Below are 18083 nucleotides of genomic sequence, written 5' to 3' on the forward strand. Positions count from 1 at the left end.
ACAGGCGGATAAAGAGGCTCATCAAAGAAGGAGCTCGAGTTAGGGATTCAATGCCCGTTAATTCCCTTTCTCTTAAAACCTTCGTCAGTGGGGGCACAGGGCCAATTTGCTCCCTAAATGGCGACGTGCGAATGTGCAGATTGCTTTACATAGCCACTGGGAATGGGGGGGTGTGTGTGGGGGGGGGTCTTCTTCCGACTTTGCTTCTCCACACGGAGCCCGTGAATTGGAAAAGATCCAAAGACAGATAGGCTTAATGCGGCCTTCGCTACCTACCTAAGTCTGCAGCCCCCCCCCCCCCCCAACACGTGGCTAATTCCATCCATGCTCTCACTCAATTAAGAGATTTTAATATACCGGTACTCCTTCGGCTTTATCTTTCCTGGGAACTGGGGGACCTCTATTAAGACTTGTAGAATACTGTCTGCAAAAAAAAAAAAAAAAAAAAAAGGTTTATAGTGTAAGTCTCGTGGAATGTTAAGACAATGACATGTCCCGGCGGCATTCACGGTGATCGTATCTCCATCCCTCATCTCTCTTTCTGGGACTTGAAGTCCATGAATGTAATGTAGTGCATGAAATATTGACAAGCAGCTGCTCCTGGCTCAGGCTTTATGCGCATTACTACAGGCTTCATTAGTCAAAATGTCCCCGGTGAGGGGGGGCGAGGGAATTCCAAGTGTCCACAGAATCACGGTTTCACATCGCAGGTATGTCCGAAAGGTCCCAGTAGTGTTGTCACGAGTGATATACGTCAAACCCTAAGCGCAAGCTGTGAGTTTTCCCCTCTAATGTGGACCAGACGTTCAACCGGTACGTCGACCAAGAGATCCTCGGGGCTTTTCCTTCCTTCTGTGAATAAGCGTAGGATGCTCACAAAGCCCTGAGCGTCGGACACTTCCTGGCTGTGGTATTCTGCTGCTATGGCATAATGAAAAAAAACGAACAGAGGTACTTGTATGCACTGAAATATAATATGTGTCTATTAATGACAACAGTTGAGTTCTAAAAGTAACATTTTGCACCTTCCCTTTCTCGATTCTCATGAGATCTTGTTGAGATGCAGTAACTTCCTGTCTCTGGTTGATCCGAGAGTGATGGTTTGCACAGTCGGCAATTAAAGCCCAGTGACGAGAGTGTAGAATGGAAGGGGGTAGGGGTTGCGGGGGGGTAGCAGCCCCCCTCGCCCCTCCCCAACCAAAACCTTCCCTCTGCTCTCGTCAGCCAGGAAAGGCCTCACTCAGCCGGGGCGCGTTTCGCCCGGGGCTGGGCTCACTGGTGGAGGTTAACTCCAGCATAAATAAGCATCTTTGGACTCATTACAGGGATTAGAGAGTAATTCGCCTGTGAGGAAGAAGACGACTGCCGGGGTTTTGGTACAGTTTACGACAGTCTTATGGGGGCAAGGGCCCTGGAGATTACGAGTGGGGAAGAGATGGAAAGGCAAGCAAGAGAGAGAAGGGCCAAGGGAGGAGAGAGGCTCGCTGTCAAGTGTGTGTGAGTGCGCGTGAGTCAATCCAAGCCCCCGGCTGCCCCCTTGATCTCCAGGATGTCGGGGCGCTGTGAAAATGGATCACGACCAGGCCTGTCTAGAGGCAAGCGCCATGATTGTTATAACTTTCCCTCATCTCCCTCCCTCCACTTAACCGAATAAACACCCAAGAGAAGGCCCAAAATCAATTTTAATGATGTTGAAATACAATTTAGGCACAGAATACACAACAAATGCTAATTTAGCCATGATGAGAGGCATCAGAAATCCCCTCCATTATTTATTCAGCTGACTTTCTGCATTTTTCATCAGAACAAATATTCCCATTTCAACAAACACGCACATAGTTGGAGAGAATTTGAAGCATAAATCAACACATTCTTTAATTAAATGTATGCTCGGGGGCGGGGGGGGGGGGGGGGGGTTCGGTAGTCTGTCCAGTCAGTCAAAGACAAACAGTTCCGTCCGAAGTCCAGCCAGAGAAACGGATTGTCAATACACGTGCGCCGACATTAAACAGAGATCGTGGATGTGTTCAGAAGCAACGCAGACGTCATAAAAACATGAACTCCAACGGTTGTGAATCAGAAGGCGTTATATAGCCCGACGTTCAATTCTACCGTCAGTTATATCATTCCTCAATTCTTTCGATTGAAAAATAAAATGCTTATTTCATTTCCCTTGGATTAACCAGGCGGGAGAGACGGGGGCTGCTCAAAATGGACAAAACGGCCTTCTAATGCCTGACCAGCGTCTCGATTTTGGCGGGCTCCAGTCGCATCGCCTCCGTGCCACATTTTGGACAGCGGAAGCAATCGTTGGCAACGCTCTGACTTTTGATACAATAGTAGCAGAAAACATGCGGGCAACCGAGCGCGTGAGGCATGGTCGGCCACTCGCCACAAAGCGCGCACTCTCGCCACGCCCCCTCTTTGTCCCGCGCGCCGCCCACGCCGCTTGGCTCCCTCCCGAGCACAAAGGAATAGATGCTAGCTTTCACTTTGCTCGTGTTGATGAGCGGCAACAGGAAAATGAGGAACTCGGCAAAGCCGTGCCACAGCAGCTCCCGATTCACGTATTGGTACGTCACGTCCCGCGTCACGCTCGGCTCGCTAAAAACCGCTTGAGCACCAACCATCCTTTCAGCCAGGACCGGGTGGTAACCCGTTCTGAGAAACGCAAGAAAGTTGACGATGCTTGCGAGACGGGCAAGGCCTGAAAGCGCAGCCAGGGAATTGCGCAGGGCCTTTTGGAATCCCTCAGAAAGAGGAGCTCCTGACGTCAAACCGAGGCACCGTCGGAGGCTGTGGGATCGCTCTTGGAGCCAGCGAGGACCTCCCGTTAGCAGAAGCAGAGCCAACTTCTGCCTGTGGGACAGAGACTTGCGGAGGTTCGGGGAGGTGGAGATGTTGCGGTAGCGGAGGCTCAGTAAAGACTGGCCAACTGTGGCGCTGCCGGGATACAGAGTGAACCTCCAGAGGAGCAGCTGCAGCAAAGCCTTCAGTTCGGGCTCCAGAGGGGTGAGGAGGCCCGGGCGGAAATTCTGGAAGCAGTGGCACAACTGGGTCCACAGCAACTGCTCGAGGACCGAGTCGAGCTCCAGAGCATCCAGTTGGCTGATGCGCAGGACGGGGATCGCCGGCTCACAAGCGCTTTCGCCCTCCTTTTCCATACCTGCGAAAACAACAACGACAGATGTCAATCTTGGTTCGCAGTGTTTACGGCATGCACACGCAGAACGACCCCAGTGGTCCTCTTTCCCTACGTCTTGGATCCGCAACGTGCCTGAATGATTATTCAAAGACGCCCACTAATTGACTTTGCTCGACTTGATTTCCTGATCGTACCGGCAGCACCGTGGCCAATCTATTTCACATGCCACACTTGGGAAAGTAGCCACAGAGTCAAAACGAGTCGAGAACAACTTGGTTGTGGAGCAGGATCAGGGTCCCTGAGGCGAAGGCCATCTTGTTTGGAAGCTGATTTTCTCCTCATACATACGGAGGGAAATCACTTTTCACATTTAAAATCCATCCTTAATGCAACCTTTGAGCCGTGCAATGCAAAGGAACGGGTGGGGAGGGGTCGTCATCTCCCTCCAGTGTATAAGCACACGCACACAACGAGGCCCGAGGCTCCTGGTGCCTGCACCCTCTGGAGATAGTGAGTGTGTATACAAATCACATCACGAGGGATTAGGCTAACGGCACAGTCTCTGCTACGCCGTCAACATCTGCCAAATGTGGAACAGTCTTCCGCTCCCCGTAGTCGACTCCATGCGGGATCGCGCCGTTGTGACGTCCGGACTATTTTGTGCGGCAAACCGCTTTCACTTCCCCGGTTTTTATCTGGCCCCTTTCCTCCACCGAAACGCTTAGGAAGTGGGCAACTCGCTCGCACAAGGGAGAGACGGAGCAAAAGAGTGACGGAGAGAGCCCGAGAGGGGCGCTTTTTGACACTGGCTTTTGTGTCTGGCTGAACTGGATTTGTCATGAGGCTTTGGAGATTTCCATGGGGTAAATATGGCAGTTGTGACAGAAAGAGAGGGAGATGATGGTCACTTCAGAAGGCTCACAGGTGGGGGAGAGCTCATGTAATGCGCGGGGCAATGGTTCGCTCCCGTCTCTGTGTTCATGATGTTTCAATGGATGGACGAGTTGCCGTCCAACGAAGTCAGAATTAGCAAATCGATGGAAGGAAGGGCTGAATTTGTGTTGAAGCAAGCAGGTGTGACACATTCATTGAGTTGAATTTGAAATTATTTCGTGACTAGAACCGCGCATGTGACCCAAGGGGAGTTTGGATTAAAAAATAAATAAAAGTAGCCTCCAAGTGTGAAGTAACCACTCAACAGGCTCCTTTTTGTTTAGCTTAATCTTAAAGTTTTGCCTTGACGTGAAAAAAAAAAAGGTGCAGATTATGTGCCTTGCGTGTGGACGGACTATTTACTTAGTGCAGGTTTGTCAAGAGTAGCCTTGATCTATGCGCTAATACTGTGCTCAATCTAGCCAAACACACACACACACGCAGACACACATAGCCAGGTGCAGAAAAGCCCCATCACAGCAGCAACACCAGCACTCCCGGCAGGAGTAAGCCCAGCCGGGTCCAATATTCTTTTCAAAGCCCTTTATCGAGCAGTTTACAAGTTCTGAATGAATCAGTTTTATTTGGGGAAACACTGTATTGACAGCCACCTATCAATAGTAATGTGACTATTGTCAAGGGTCTGTCAATATTAATGTAATTATGATGTAGTGGGATCCAGAGGATAGCGCAGAGTCGGGGGGCATGTTGCATCTCCGGCCCACTGCCATATCAATAGCCGGGATTGCTATCGACAGTTTCCTTTCAGACTTGCCGCACTTGCCAGATATACAACAAGCGGACACTTCAGTCAGTGCCATTTGAATTTACGGGGCACATACAGTATTGTTGGACAGCGAGAAATCCATGGCTATCGTGTAGTCAAAAGTCAGGCGTTGTGTCAGAGTCGAGGGCTTCGTGTGCGCAAGCCACACTGGAGAGCGGCTGCACGCAGACGGCGGAAGCTCACTCGTATAAAACCCGCACGTACATGCGGTCGATTTACTTAATAATTCCCTCCTGGCGGCTCAGCCGGGCAACCAATCAATCCCGACAAAACGGCATCCCTCGCAGAGTCACAAGGCCAGGTGGAAAAGTTCAGGGATTTAAAAAACAAGTCACACACACACACAAAGAAATACATCAGAGTCCCCGCCCCCAGTCGGGGATGTGATAATCGGACAGATTAAAAAGACCGATATGTCAGACAAGGCATCCTGAAACCCCCGGCTGCGCTGTGGTGCTACTGTTTGCTGATACAGTGGAAGGGGAAAAAACTGGGCGCAAAGATAGCCAAGGAGGAACAAAATATGAGGGGTGGGGGCAGATAAGCACGCATGTCCATAGGAGCTGACCTTGAAACTGACGGCCACAATAAAAGAGGAGGGAACATTCCTGAAGCATATCTGCCATAGTGAGGGGCAAGGCGCCCAGGGAGTACCCTTTAGACGCAGGAAAACGCCACTTTCTTCTTGACCTTGGCTTTGGTGTCAAGGGAGGGGATGAGGGTGTCAAGAGCAGGGGGTGAAAGGAAGGCGGATGCTAAAAAGGCCATTGCATTTTGTTCTTATACAGTACACAAAAGCAGCAAAGCTTCATGATGATTCCGTACCACCATTCGGACATCTGGCGTTTCAATGACTACATTACTTCGGCCGTAGGCCGTACCTATTCAGTGGGCCAAGTCTGTCTTGGGTGTAAAGTAAGGGTGTTTGTTCAGGTCCAGGCTAGCCATGGGTCATGTTTATCATACTCCATTCACTGCTTAAAATTGCATTGCCCTCTGTTTTAAAACTTTTTGGCACCCATCAGTCTTCAAAAACCCCACATCTGATTCTTTTTCGTGATAAGTAAAGAGCATTATTAGATAATCAGAGACGGGATTAGTCTGTGTGAGAGCAGCGCATTCAAAGCCACTGGAAAAAAAAAAGCTGATATAACCGCAGGACAGATAAGAGTAGAGGAGTGATGATTGGGATGAGAAAGATGAAGTGAATAGTCAAAAGAAATCAATAAGATCAAGTTAGCCTTGAATCTAGATGTCAGAGACCTTGATCTCTGGCATTGATTATTTAGTAGAATAACAAGAATCAAATGGGAGGAGTGTGCGACATTCTCAAAGTAATGCAGCCAGTGCTGCAGTTTCATCTTGGTCTGCACGTTACATCGAATGCTAGTAATCTGGCGGTTTTCTGATTTAATTTACAGGCAATCGATAGTAAAAGCAATAGTCATGTTGAAAGTACTGACAAAAGATCGACGCTGTGGACACATACGAGACATCCGACAGTGATAATATGCTCTTCGAAACAAGCGGGGTGTGCGGGAATAGATTACGTATGAGATTTAATATTATAAAAAAAAACGTTTCCGCGTGACAGAAGAAATATTGTTACCCATTTCGAGGTAAGTAAATTCAGTGTTTACGAGGAATTCCTCAGCACTGTGATCCTGACAGACAACGCAACCATGTTTTTCCGGGATGCAACGTTGATCCCGCCCCGTCAAAGAAAGTGACCAATAGTGAGATGTTACGTCACCAAACACTCCATGATGAAACCCTATAGCCAATCAGGTGACGAAACGTCAACGCAGCGGTAAACTGTGTTGAGAGCGTGTGCCCTTTAAAATAAAATAAAGAGGACCTTTTCTGTTGTGGTAACCTCCCATGGAGACGAAACAATGGACAAAAGGACAATAATTCGAATATATTGTCTTTCATTCGTGATGTGCTGCTGTTGTTTTCCTCTGTCGTTTAGTAATCACCCACGACACGATGAGGGCTTGCCTCTTCAATGAAAGGCGGTGCACTTGTTTGGAAAACAACTCTGCACGCGTGAACTTCAATTAAATGCATCCAGGGCAACGCCTAATTGCGGAAGAAGAGAGCACCGCTGTCAACGCGTCCGCAAACTTTCAAGTACAGGATGTCACACAGAGCTCACCGGCAAACCCATTTCAACAACTTTCGAAGGAATTCAAAACACTGCACGCGCAAAGGTTGAGATACCCGGAATTGGACATGAGGGCAAACTCAGAGGTGATGCTGCAGGTGAGATCGCATTACTCATCGGGCACGTCGTTAGATACACATGCACTTTGGGATATAGGGGAAAAAAAGTTTTGCCTTCACGAGTGCTGTGGTCAGTTAGGACATTTTGAGGTAATTTACTGAAGGGTACTTACGTTTTGTTTTCCCTTATATACAGTATGCACGTAAAGTCAAATAAGATTTTTCCTTTGAACACTCAGACTGTCTTACAAGGAAGTGCCGTTGCAATTGGACGGAAAAGACCAGAACATCACTTTCATTGCCATTTGCCCAGATATAAACGAAATAAATCGAGAGAAACCACGATTAAACATTTGATATTTATTCAGTTTACAGTACACCGGAACAATATGCTTCAAAACAACACAGTGGATTCAGCATTTAGTTAAAAAAAAAAAAACAAGTACAAATTGAATCAATTGAATTTTGTATCGCATAATTTGCTCCCACCAACTATTGTTATTGGGTTACTATACATCCAGTCCAAATCAAAGAACGTCCATTTCCCTGGGATATGCTCATCAGGAGATGGCCTCTGTTCTGCCAGACAAATAGCAGGAGGAAGTACAGGGGCCACTTTCATAAAGCTATGGCAATTGTAACAGGTGGCAAATTGCATTATGGTTCAATCGGAGTGGCACAGATCAGTTAGACTGATCCCAACTCATATTAAAAAAAAAACGCAAGTGAGCTTTCTAATCATCTGGATTGTCATGTGACATAATTTAACGACAGAATGTAGTCTGCCTGAGCTGGGCTGTGCATCAACTTAAGCGTAACAAGGTTTTAGAGACGGCTTTTGGTCAGCCAGGCCCATTCAAGGGCCTTCTTAACGAGGTTATGTGTTTAGAACCCAGCGGCTCCCTTGTCCTAAAGGCTGATGTGAACTCTCCATCATAAAGCCTGTCCACTGAAAAAGATGAAGTAATTCAACCCACCGTGGGTTTGTGTTGCTCCCGAACCGTATTGCATGTGCAACTTTGCCTTTTATCATATAGAAATTATGCACCTTCGTCAAAGAAGCCTAACTTGCATTTTTGTGAAGCTACTCGCTCACCGTGGACGTTTAAGAGTTTTTAATCACTCAAAAATGATTCAAATGAGGCTTACTGCATTTCTTTCCACAATTCCAAACAATTCCTCGAAGCTGATGCTCTTTGAGTCTAATTGATATTCACCATCATTCAGTGTAGCACTTTTTACTTTGCTTACCGCCACAGTTTTTTTTTTTTTTGGTGTCCTCTCCTATATACTCTTCACCATAGACTGAAAGCAAGTGCCCATTGTGGTCCCATTGCATTAGCACTTTTGGATGCAGCATTTTATCATCAAACCACCAAATTATTTTTAATCAAATTATTAAATCGGTGGATTCTAGCTTCACAGCATGAACCTGGCTAAGATGTTCATCTTTCATAGCATGCAAGGAGTATCCTAAACAAATGGGAAATACTGGATGCAATGTGGTCTTCACATTTCTCGTCTTATTAAAGCATGATATATATATACACAGTATACTGTATATATACACATTTTTTTAGGGGGGGTCTCATAATCTGGCACCCCTGTCATGCAAGTACTGTATGTTTGTTTATCTCAGCTCTAGGCTTTTGTTTTGGCTGGTAGCAAACCTTTGAAACATTAATGCCAATTCAATACCCCCTCTTGCACATGATAAAAGTAGGGCAGTCATGATGTTAAGAAACAAGCATGGTCCTTCTAACAACAAGCCTGTGGTTATTATGATGCATTATTCAATAATACAGAGGAGGTGCGAGTGGCATCAGCTTTGCACTCCTAGATCTCGATGATGCTTTTTTTTTTTAACCTTCTCTTCTAATGCTCGACTTATGGGATGTTTCTGGTGCCCCGTGGTAGCAAGACCTACAGATTTACCCCGTGCAAACTATCATACCGTAGTAGAACACAAACCTTTGAATCGCGCCGGCAGAAATTTGGACTGGGCATAGCTGGAATGATGGTCGTCAAAGGTTTCAGAGTGAATATTTTAATAGTGGAAACTCTAAAGTGATCCAATGCAAAATTCAACCAGACATCTATGCTGACCGAAGCACCGTCATGCATGACAGGCATGACTTCAACAATTCGACTGGGATTTAAACTCCCCTGAACCTCTGAATGTTTTGCCCCCACAACTGTACTTTTCTCTGTCACTTACTTGGTGGGTCCCTGTGGGAAAAGTGACTTGATGACCATAGAACTCCAGATGCAACTTATGGCGACATAGGAAAGAGGTATAGTCGTCTCGCTCCCGGTTGCTTGATAGAATATAAATGTTATCATCTCTATTTTTACCGTTGTAAGAGTGTCAAGAATGTAAACGTGTTATTCAAGCAATGCTTGCCTGTGCGGTTGAAATTTGAAACTGGTACTTCTGTGAGCATCACGAAATGAATTGTGACTTGAGAAGTTGTTGCACAGTTGTAGTGGGTTTTATTTTTCAGCAAAAAATGTTGACATGGGCATGAGAGCATAATGGTACTTGCCAATCCTCTTTTTCAAAATTAAAGACCGCATGGAATCAAGACGGGAAAGTTGTCATGATCACTTTTGTGTGGGCTTCTTGTATTGTTCGGGTTCAGTAATGGCCACTCTTTTGTTGAGCGCGTGTGATTTATTTATTTCTTTTTTTCATGTGGAAATGTAGTTGCGGCCTATTATACGGCACATTCAAGTACATGCCTGCTTTTGCGGTGGAGGTCGGCAGGGCAGCGTTGTGTCCTCTCCGTGCAGTTTGCAAAAGTCACCGGAATACAATACGCTACAGTTCTTTGTATTCAACAGCTTTCCACCTTCACCTCCTGGGGCTTTTGTTTGGTGCATTTCCTGAATAGGCTGCAGAATAAACATGTTTACATTGCAAAAAATAAATAAATACAGTACACGTCCACTTAAAGTGATAATGACCAAGAGCTTATTCTTGCCGGAATAGACAAGGGCAAAATTGCCGAGCTGATAAAAATGACATTTTCTTTGTTCAAAATACTACCAAACATAACAAATAAAAATCCTTCTGCCTATTTGGTGAGACAGTAGAACTGTTTTGGCATTGATGGTAACAAAAAAAAAAAAAAGAGCGTCTCAGCAGTTGAAGAAAGTGGTGCAAAAAATTAGAAGCATCTCCATTGTGTTAACTCGCCAAACTTGAATTGTGGGCCGGCTGTCCATTGAGGCCGCTTTGGATGTTTTCACCCTCTCGATTGGTACACAAATACAAACAAATGGAGTCACTCGCGCAACAGTCTATTATAGTCGTCCGGGGACAACAGTGCGTTTCTGCTCTGATGTCCATAATGTGAAATCCAATCAAATGAAGAGCATTTAGAGCTACTTATGGACCTTTCCAGCATGTAAACAATGCAATGAACTCTATAATCGGAGCTTGGCGAGCATCTGGATTGAATTGTCGTGTAAGGTCTTGTCTAGCTTGTTGTACAATAGGGTCGGACTCAAATTGACAATCCTCTGTCCAGAGTTTTTGCAGGCATCATTTCGGTCTTTGTATTCTGTGCGTTAGAACAAGCGTAACTATTCTTTTGTCTTTTGGCTCTCCAAAGCGGTGGGAGGGTGTACGTCGTCTTCCACGTTGACACAACACAGGACTGCGTTGGACACGGCGCGACTTTGAAAATAACATTTCACATCCCTGTTCATTCATCTCTTTTTAGGCGTTGGCGGTGCCTTCATATCCAGAATCGAGATTTGGGCTCCACCTTTTGCCCGAGAGCAATTATTTCTTTTTTTAACCGATGTGATACATATTGACTTAAGGCCTAACCATTTCACACAAATCGATGTATCTCTTTTTTCAAACCATACAATTCAATAGAACGTGACCGATTTTGATACGATATTTGGATAAAGTAGTAGTGGCTTTTCTGTCAACAAACCAATACCCTAACTCTAACCTAAATAAACACTTTTTTTTTTTTAAACCAAGTCAGCTTTATGGATTCCACAATGTAAAAAAGAAACATTGATATCAGAAGAAGCGATTTCATTTCTTTTCGCACCTGGCTTTGTAGCGAATCCAATTCTCGTATGGTCAATGACCTTTAACCCTCAAAATGCCACACAAAGCTATCCCGATGACAGTGGAGGGTTTTCTGCATCACCTCAATGCAAAAGGACAAGTTCAAATTGGCCCCCCATCATTGTGCGCGCCATCGTTGATGGCGATCAATAGAAGCAGTTTAAATGAGGTTAAAGTTCACGTCGTCTGATTTTTTTTTATTTTTTTTCGCAAGCTTTTGAACTTAGCAACGTCTTTAGACTTCAGGCAACCCAATATAATATTAATCTCCAAATACAATTTTGTTGTACCGTTAAAGTCAAAGCGAGATGTCCTTTCAGGTACAACGCTTGGCATTGACTCCACAACAACTCCCTCGTGCGGCCTTGATCATTCTCTCGCGGGCACTCTCGCGCATCACTTGAAGTGGCAGCGGCCCGGATGAAAAACGAAACAGACGTGAGAGCGAGAACCGGAGGTCAAGGCGTTGCGGTGGCTGACTATGCTAATGTGCTTGTTAATGACTTGGCTGTGAGTGATAATTGATAGTCTTCATTACCATATTAGCTCCACTGTCCCACCATGGCCAGAGAGAATCCTCCCCCACTACCGGGCAGAAATGAATTCCCCCATTTGATCCATGAAATAATTAACTAATTAGCCTAATTAAAATCAATAGCGGTGCTGATAGCAGCGTAGACATTTCAGGGACGTTGTCTCTATTTGCAATCCAAGGACTTTTCAAAGCGGGTGGGCTCGTGGGTTGTAATAGGTGGGGCGACAAAAACAACCGCCGGTGCTACATCGAAGGACATTTTGAGAGGACAGGGAGGTAAAAGGTAAGGCAAAGTGCCAATGTTTTTGTGGTTGCGATATAGAACCCTTTGACGATGAATAGAACAAGGCGTTAATCGGACCCCCCCCCACCCCCCAAAAAACAAAAAAGACAATAAAATGCATGAGAGACTGAGAGAGGTTCCTAAAGCTGATTCATGAGTGCTTGGCGGTCTTTAACTGAAATAAATGGCTTGTGGGAGTGGTTGCAGCATTACTCCCTGTACAGGATACTAAGTGCATTGTAAGGTCAGCCGTAAGGCCAAACTTACATATGTAGTGCTCTGCCCTTGGTTAATATATCAGCCCCGCAATGGAACTCTTCCTAGTGCATCTGAAACATTGACGGCAGGGGCTGTCTTATTTAGTCAAATGATGGTTTTATAATGCTTCTAAATTTGAGGAGTAACCACATTTTTGACCGAAGGTTTGGCAAACTGTTGCTTGGCTGATATATATATATATATATATATATATATATATAGCCATTGCTCTTAAATAGCACTAAAACAAACAAATAAAATCACCTTCTGGTGTGGGGATCTTGCTGGTCTGATGGAAACAACTTCAGTGAATCAAACAGACATGCACATATTTTGTCCTTATTTCTAATGGTGTTTTTGTCATTCATGTGGTTAGGAAGTCCTTTGTGCCCCCCGCAGTAGCACTGATGAACAATTTTGGTTCATCAGTTTAACTTGCCCATCCCTGCTATCGTCTGTCATCATTGTTGCAATCCGCATGCCACTGGCTTCTGAGGGACAAAATTAACCTTTACACTTTGAACATGCAGGCCTTGACGTGGGCACTCAGCAGCTCTCGTGTTCCTTGTAGTCACCATCACTCTGAATTGTAGTACTGTATTCCATTTTTTTTCTCCATCTTGTAATATCTGTTCATACGCGCGCGTTTCTGCATTTGTTTTTTTTCCCCCCTCCTCCGTTAGTTGCTTTCAGTTGACCTAGCTCCAGACAAAAGGCTTGAAGGAGAGTGGAGAAATGAAATGATTGCATAAATGGATAGCCATTTTTGGAGAGATAAAGAAACGAGAAGAGATGAGAGGGTGAGGGCCAAGTAGATGAGAACGGAAGAGACAGGAGAATATTACAAGGTTGGCTGTTACAAAGCAAGGAATAGAAATGAAGGCTAAATGGAAGAAAACATGAACCTTGACAGAGGAAGGAAATAAAGCATTTCTGTGAATGATTGTTGCAATTTCTCGGTTTCTTTCCTCATCACGGTACCATCAGTTTGACTATGTCGGTCCGAGTCTTCATGATGATGATAATCATTTCATTATTATTAGCGTTATTGTTCATCATGTGCTTAGTTCTGATTTCTGAATCCTTTATTAGTTAAATCCAATCTTTGTATGTATTCAGTCACATTTACAAAAACGGACGGGCACAAAAGAAGACGTCACGCGGCAGCGTTTATGAAAGTGTTTAGGGGGGCTCATCTCTTTATCATCTTCTATCTACAGAGGAGGAGGTAGAAATATTTTGGAGAAAAGAGCCGAGGCTTTTCCATCTCATTTCGTCGACAAAAGATGAGGTCACACCGTTGCTGCACATAATAAATGCATCACAGTTTTTTAAACTTGCCTCCCTTTATAAAACCAGCAAACATACATCATCTCAGAAATCTTGCCACAAATAAATGGATTCCCAAAGCTCTAACCTTTGTCGGGCTCAAGAGCAGAGATTGCAGGACCTCATGAAACGGTGACCACCGGTGAAGGATTATCAACAGAACGCACACGAGCACGGTGATCCGTAATGAGACCTTATTCCGGACACCCGACCAGTCTGCCTGTAAATTCCATCCGTCACTCGGCACATACATACTTAATCAGCTAATGTTGTTGGGGTTTTTTTTCCTTATTAATTTGCTCCCTTTTCTGATTTATCGAAAGTGCCCTGCATCCCACCAATATTTTGTCTCTTTTACAGTGTAGAGCAGTGGAGGAGGCAGTGTGCTTATTCATGTACTTAAGGGATTGCATCTGTAATGAATTGACTAGCTGTTTAGGCCACCCTACCAAGCCCACGACTCACCTTAATAATGTAAGCAGGTCGTAACTCCTTCTAACCCGCGACATTACAAAGACATGCACATATTCATTCAGTCCATCTATATTAGCCACTGAGCTCGATGCGTGCCAGGGTCCTCTCGGTGCAGCTGCAGTGTAATATCCATTTTTATGTTGGGGGGTGGGGATTTGCGTCTGGCGAGAAACACATCCCTCTGTGAAGATTTACTTCAATTCTTGCATTTGTTTTCCAGTTATACTACATGTATATGTAAAATGGAAAAAAACCCCAACATGGAATAAAAGTTGGGGGCGGGGGGCTCATTTATTATTTATGCGTGAACTGGAATTTTAGAATTGTACAAACATATATTTGCTGACTGACCGTGGTGAAGGCCACTGTCAGCATTAAGTCACGCATGCCGCATTTGAAATACCGGTACTTTGAACATTGGCTTTAGTTGTAGTTCGGTTCAGTGAATGTAGTTCATTCAACAGTGTGTAAAATGACAACAAAAAAAACATTGCCTGATCCCGTCTCAAATTGCTCGGTACCATATCGAATCAGTCCGCTTTCATATCGAACCGTCCTTGAATCGATTCGCACGCCATATCTTGAAAAACGTATGCAATCGTCTTTTTTGGAAAGTTGCACACCGCTCATAAAAATATTCTCCAGAGACAAAAACTTTGCATTCTGATATGCACACTTGAATGCGGGTAAACACATACACATGCACACACACGCGTTGGCCAATGAGTCATAGCTGTCACTATTGATTTGCTTTTCTCCAAATGACCCCTGTCACTGCAACGATAGAGTGCCTAATACTTCATCGCTATAGTACCGTGTCTCTCTCTCTCTCTCTCTCTCTTTCATACACTCCATCACTGTATACTATTTTTCATTTTATGAAGAACTTTATTTTACATGCATTCTGCTTTTTCCCGTGTTTGTTGGTTTGTGGTCTTCGACAACTGCCACGGCCAAGAATATTGGCGCCCCTGTGCTTCTGTCTGACAATGCGCCAGTTCTCCCCCAAAGTCGTAGCCATTTTAAAATCCCAGGTCGCCCCATGTTTTTCTTTTGTTTGCTTTGGAACAACGCAAAGAAAAATAAGCAGAGGAAAAAACGGCACATCTCATCATTCCATACCCAAGTCCACAAATGGCAGGACAAAATAATGTAAGAGAGAATGTTATTGCAAGCGTGCCGTTCTCCTTGAGTTCATAAGGAAATTCACACTTGCAGTCACTCGAAATGGGGACGAGGTGACGCGTCTTCTGTGTTGTGTGTCTGCATGGACAACTCTGAGCGTGGCGAAAAGAGAGAATTGTCAAATTGATTTGAAAAACCAAATTGTGGCAAAGCATTGACAGTCTCAAGGCTACAAATAGGTTACCCCGCAGCAGAAAAAATAAAATAGTAATAATAAACTCCCCAAATGGCTTAAGACAAAGTGCCAGAGTGAATCTTCTGAACAGCTGTCGAAACAGCAGTTGGGAAGAAGCACCCTTCAAATCTGAGAGACCTGGAGCGGTTGGCAACAGAAGAGGAAGAGTGCGCCAAAATTCCAGAGTTGTAAGAAACTTGCTGAAGGTTGCAAGAAGCAATCGATTTCAGTTATTTGTTCTACCAAATATTTTGTCAAAGCTGCCATGGATTCTTCCCCCCGCCCCCCCCCCCCCCCAGTCCATTTGGGGACTTGTGTGTGGAATGAGCAGATTTTCCTTCTGCTTCTTTGTGATACAAACTAAAGAAATAAACACGGGAAAAACTGTCATAGTTATAATTTCTTGGGAAAAGTGTTCCGTTCCATTTCACAGCAGCACAGGGGTGCCACTATAATGCTGTTGAATTTTTCTTTGTTGACTTTCTTCCAAAATGACCTCTCAGTCAGCTAAGTGACAATGTGAACTCTGTTGTTTTTGCACAGATGTCCGACGTCGAGCTGACGACTTCTCGCTTTGATGGACCGGCCCAAAAGTATGTATCTTAACCTTAAGTTTCAAAACAGACGCCGGTGTTAACTTTGATGATCGACCACGTACCTACATGCACACAAACACAAATCTCCCCATGCAGTGACAGAAGGAGGAGGGGGGGGGTTGGCCTCAGGGACTGGGCTGCTCCTCCTCAGGGAGCCCGAGCTCCACAGCAGATAAGCGCATCAGCACTCTCCCCGTGGCAATATGTAAATCCCTCAATGATATTTCCTACCAGCACGCAGTGCTGCAAAACCCTGAAAGACTTGCCAGGCCTGTGTTTTAGCCGCCCCCACTTTGAGAGGGTTATTTTAAGTTTCGCACTAAACAAGACAAGATGGCGACAATAACTTTTCACCATTGCAATCTCAATCCCCCTGGACTTGAGCTATAGATGAACACAACTTGACATTTTTTTTCTTTGTATTTATTTGCCATGAATCCACGACAGTGACCGCTTGTAGTTATAGGGGGCGAATGCAACATCGCAGCGCGATGATCCATTTGCATTACCGTGCCTTTGTTTTTATGACGTGTAGAAGACAAACTCAAAAGGCTTTTGCGCATCTTAGGAGAAAACCCAGAACGTGAAGGCTGCTTTGATGTCATTGTGTAAAAAGGAACCAGGCATCCGCCATCTTGTGCCACCAGCGGAAGCCATCTGAAAAATGAAGAACAGACTGCATCCCGTGGCACAGAGAGAGCGAACAATAGCTTGACGGCAATTAAAGCTCCCATCCAAATCGGGGCTGCGGCGCACGTGGAGTTTGGGGCATTTTCGCCATGATTTGAACTGAGGGGCAGAATGGCTCTGCATTCAGTGAGCTCGGGGCAGGATGGAGGGGGGGATTTACCTTCTACCCTGAGCGCTTTAAACGGCTGCACATATAGTCATACTAAAATAAATGAAATGAGTAAATCAGGCCTCATGAAACGAAATGACAGGCAGTTTGAAACAGCGGGTGAGTTTTGTGTGTGCGCGCGCGCTTGCGCGTGTGTTTCTTGCCACCAGCGTCAACATTAAATACATCAGATTGAAGCCACCCTCGAGGGTGGCATCACTCAGCCAGGTGTGTGTACTTGCGTGCACGGCTGTGTGGTGAAATCCTCAGTCTTTTATCTGCGCTTCCGTTCCTCCTCTCTTTTTTTTTTTTTGTTTATTTTTATATTTATACATTGCATTCAGATGGTGTACAGAATACACACACACACACACACACACACACAGGCTGATCTATCAATGTATTGATGTGCGAGTAAGTGTCATTTTTTTTTCTTTACAAAATCTCCTGGAGAGTTTTTGCAGTTATCTTGAGTGCCGTTTTTCTTACCCGTTAAAGTGTTGGAAAGTTAGTTAGAGGGGAAAAAAAAGCTTTGCTGAAATTCCTCATCTCGCCAAGTAAAGGTAGCCACATTCACGGGTGGTTTTACCCCCTGACAGCACGCCATTGGTGCAACTGTTATCGTTTTCAAACTCCAGATCATTTGGCTCTTGCCATTTTTTTCGACTCTGGCTCGCTCCCCGTCGCTGCCACGCACCTCTCTGTCAGGACACGAGGCGGAAGTGTCTCTTTTTCTCCGTATTGACTTTCCCAGGTCAGGCTCCTCTTCCCCCTATTAGCTCAAGCTAACTGATCAATACGCGGCCCCGTGGTAGGCCTGCGCGGGGACCCGTGCCTGCGCCACGAGCAGGATATTACCACTCTCCCCATTGCATGATCTCATAACTAATAATCGGATCATATCCGGAACGTTACAGCTGACCTAGCCCGTGCTACAGCCGCTCTAATGACAACGTCAATCAATCATGACGGCTTTCGCGCACGCTTCTCAAGAGATTCCTCCCCCCGCTTCGTGATTCGACTCTTGGCATCTCCGAGCCTGCTGTTTGCCCAGCCGGTTAGTTGCGACGTGCCGCCATGCGTTATGCATAAACAGCTGCCAGGGAAGAAGGGAGGCTAAAAACTTGATGTAGAAAGGTGGCCAGCCACCAAAGGCAGAGGGAGCACCGGAGAATCTGCAACGCTTCGCTGTGTGAGGAGGTGTCTGTCCATTTTCCGTATACTGT

General features: G+C 45.3%; 2 protein-coding genes across 3 annotated transcripts in view; one reads left to right on the forward strand and one right to left on the reverse strand.

Moving 5' to 3' along the window:
* Positions 1–1732: 1732 nt before the first annotated feature.
* On the reverse strand, positions 1733–6586 carry pex2 (peroxisomal biogenesis factor 2). Of its 2 annotated transcripts, none has more exons than XM_086102652.1 (2): positions 6475–6586; positions 1733–3166 (listed from the first exon to the last, which is right to left on the reverse strand). In XM_086102652.1, exons 1-2 carry the CDS (start codon positions 6476–6478, stop codon positions 2229–2231), a joined length of 942 nt encoding a protein of 313 aa, XP_085958778.1. In that variant the 5' UTR covers positions 6479–6586; the 3' UTR covers positions 1733–2228. The 2 variants fall into 2 exon arrangements, with proteins under 2 accessions (XP_085958778.1, XP_085958777.1); XM_086102651.1 differs by lacking the exon at positions 6475–6586 and adding an exon at positions 5434–5976.
* A 382-nt stretch (positions 6587–6968) lies between these two features.
* The window catches only part of LOC147186733 (uncharacterized), a 66894-nt gene continuing 55779 nt past the window's right edge, over positions 6969–18083 (forward strand). Inside the window, exons 1-2 of the mRNA XM_086102094.1 lie at positions 6969–7130; positions 15967–16016. Coding sequence (XP_085958220.1) covers positions 7101–7130; positions 15967–16016 — 80 coding nt within the window. The 5' untranslated portion in view covers positions 6969–7100. The remainder of the gene's footprint in view (positions 7131–15966; positions 16017–18083) is intronic.

Source organism: Hippocampus guttulatus, chromosome 21 (assembly GCF_054856545.1).
Source record: "Hippocampus guttulatus isolate MCC_2025c chromosome 21, RoL_Hgut_1.0, whole genome shotgun sequence".
Taxonomy (NCBI): domain Eukaryota; kingdom Metazoa; phylum Chordata; class Actinopteri; order Syngnathiformes; family Syngnathidae; genus Hippocampus; species Hippocampus guttulatus.

Bases quoted from the DNA above. Each gene is read 5' to 3' on its own strand.
- pex2 (XM_086102651.1), bottom strand. From the start codon at position 5,491: ATGGCAGATATGCTTCAGGAATGTTCCCTCCTCTTTTATTGTGGCCGT. The intron at 3,167-5,433 runs GTCAGCTCCTAT...TTGTTTTCGCAG, and splicing joins TTGTGGCCGTCAGTTTCAAG to GTATGGAAAAGGAGGGCGAA.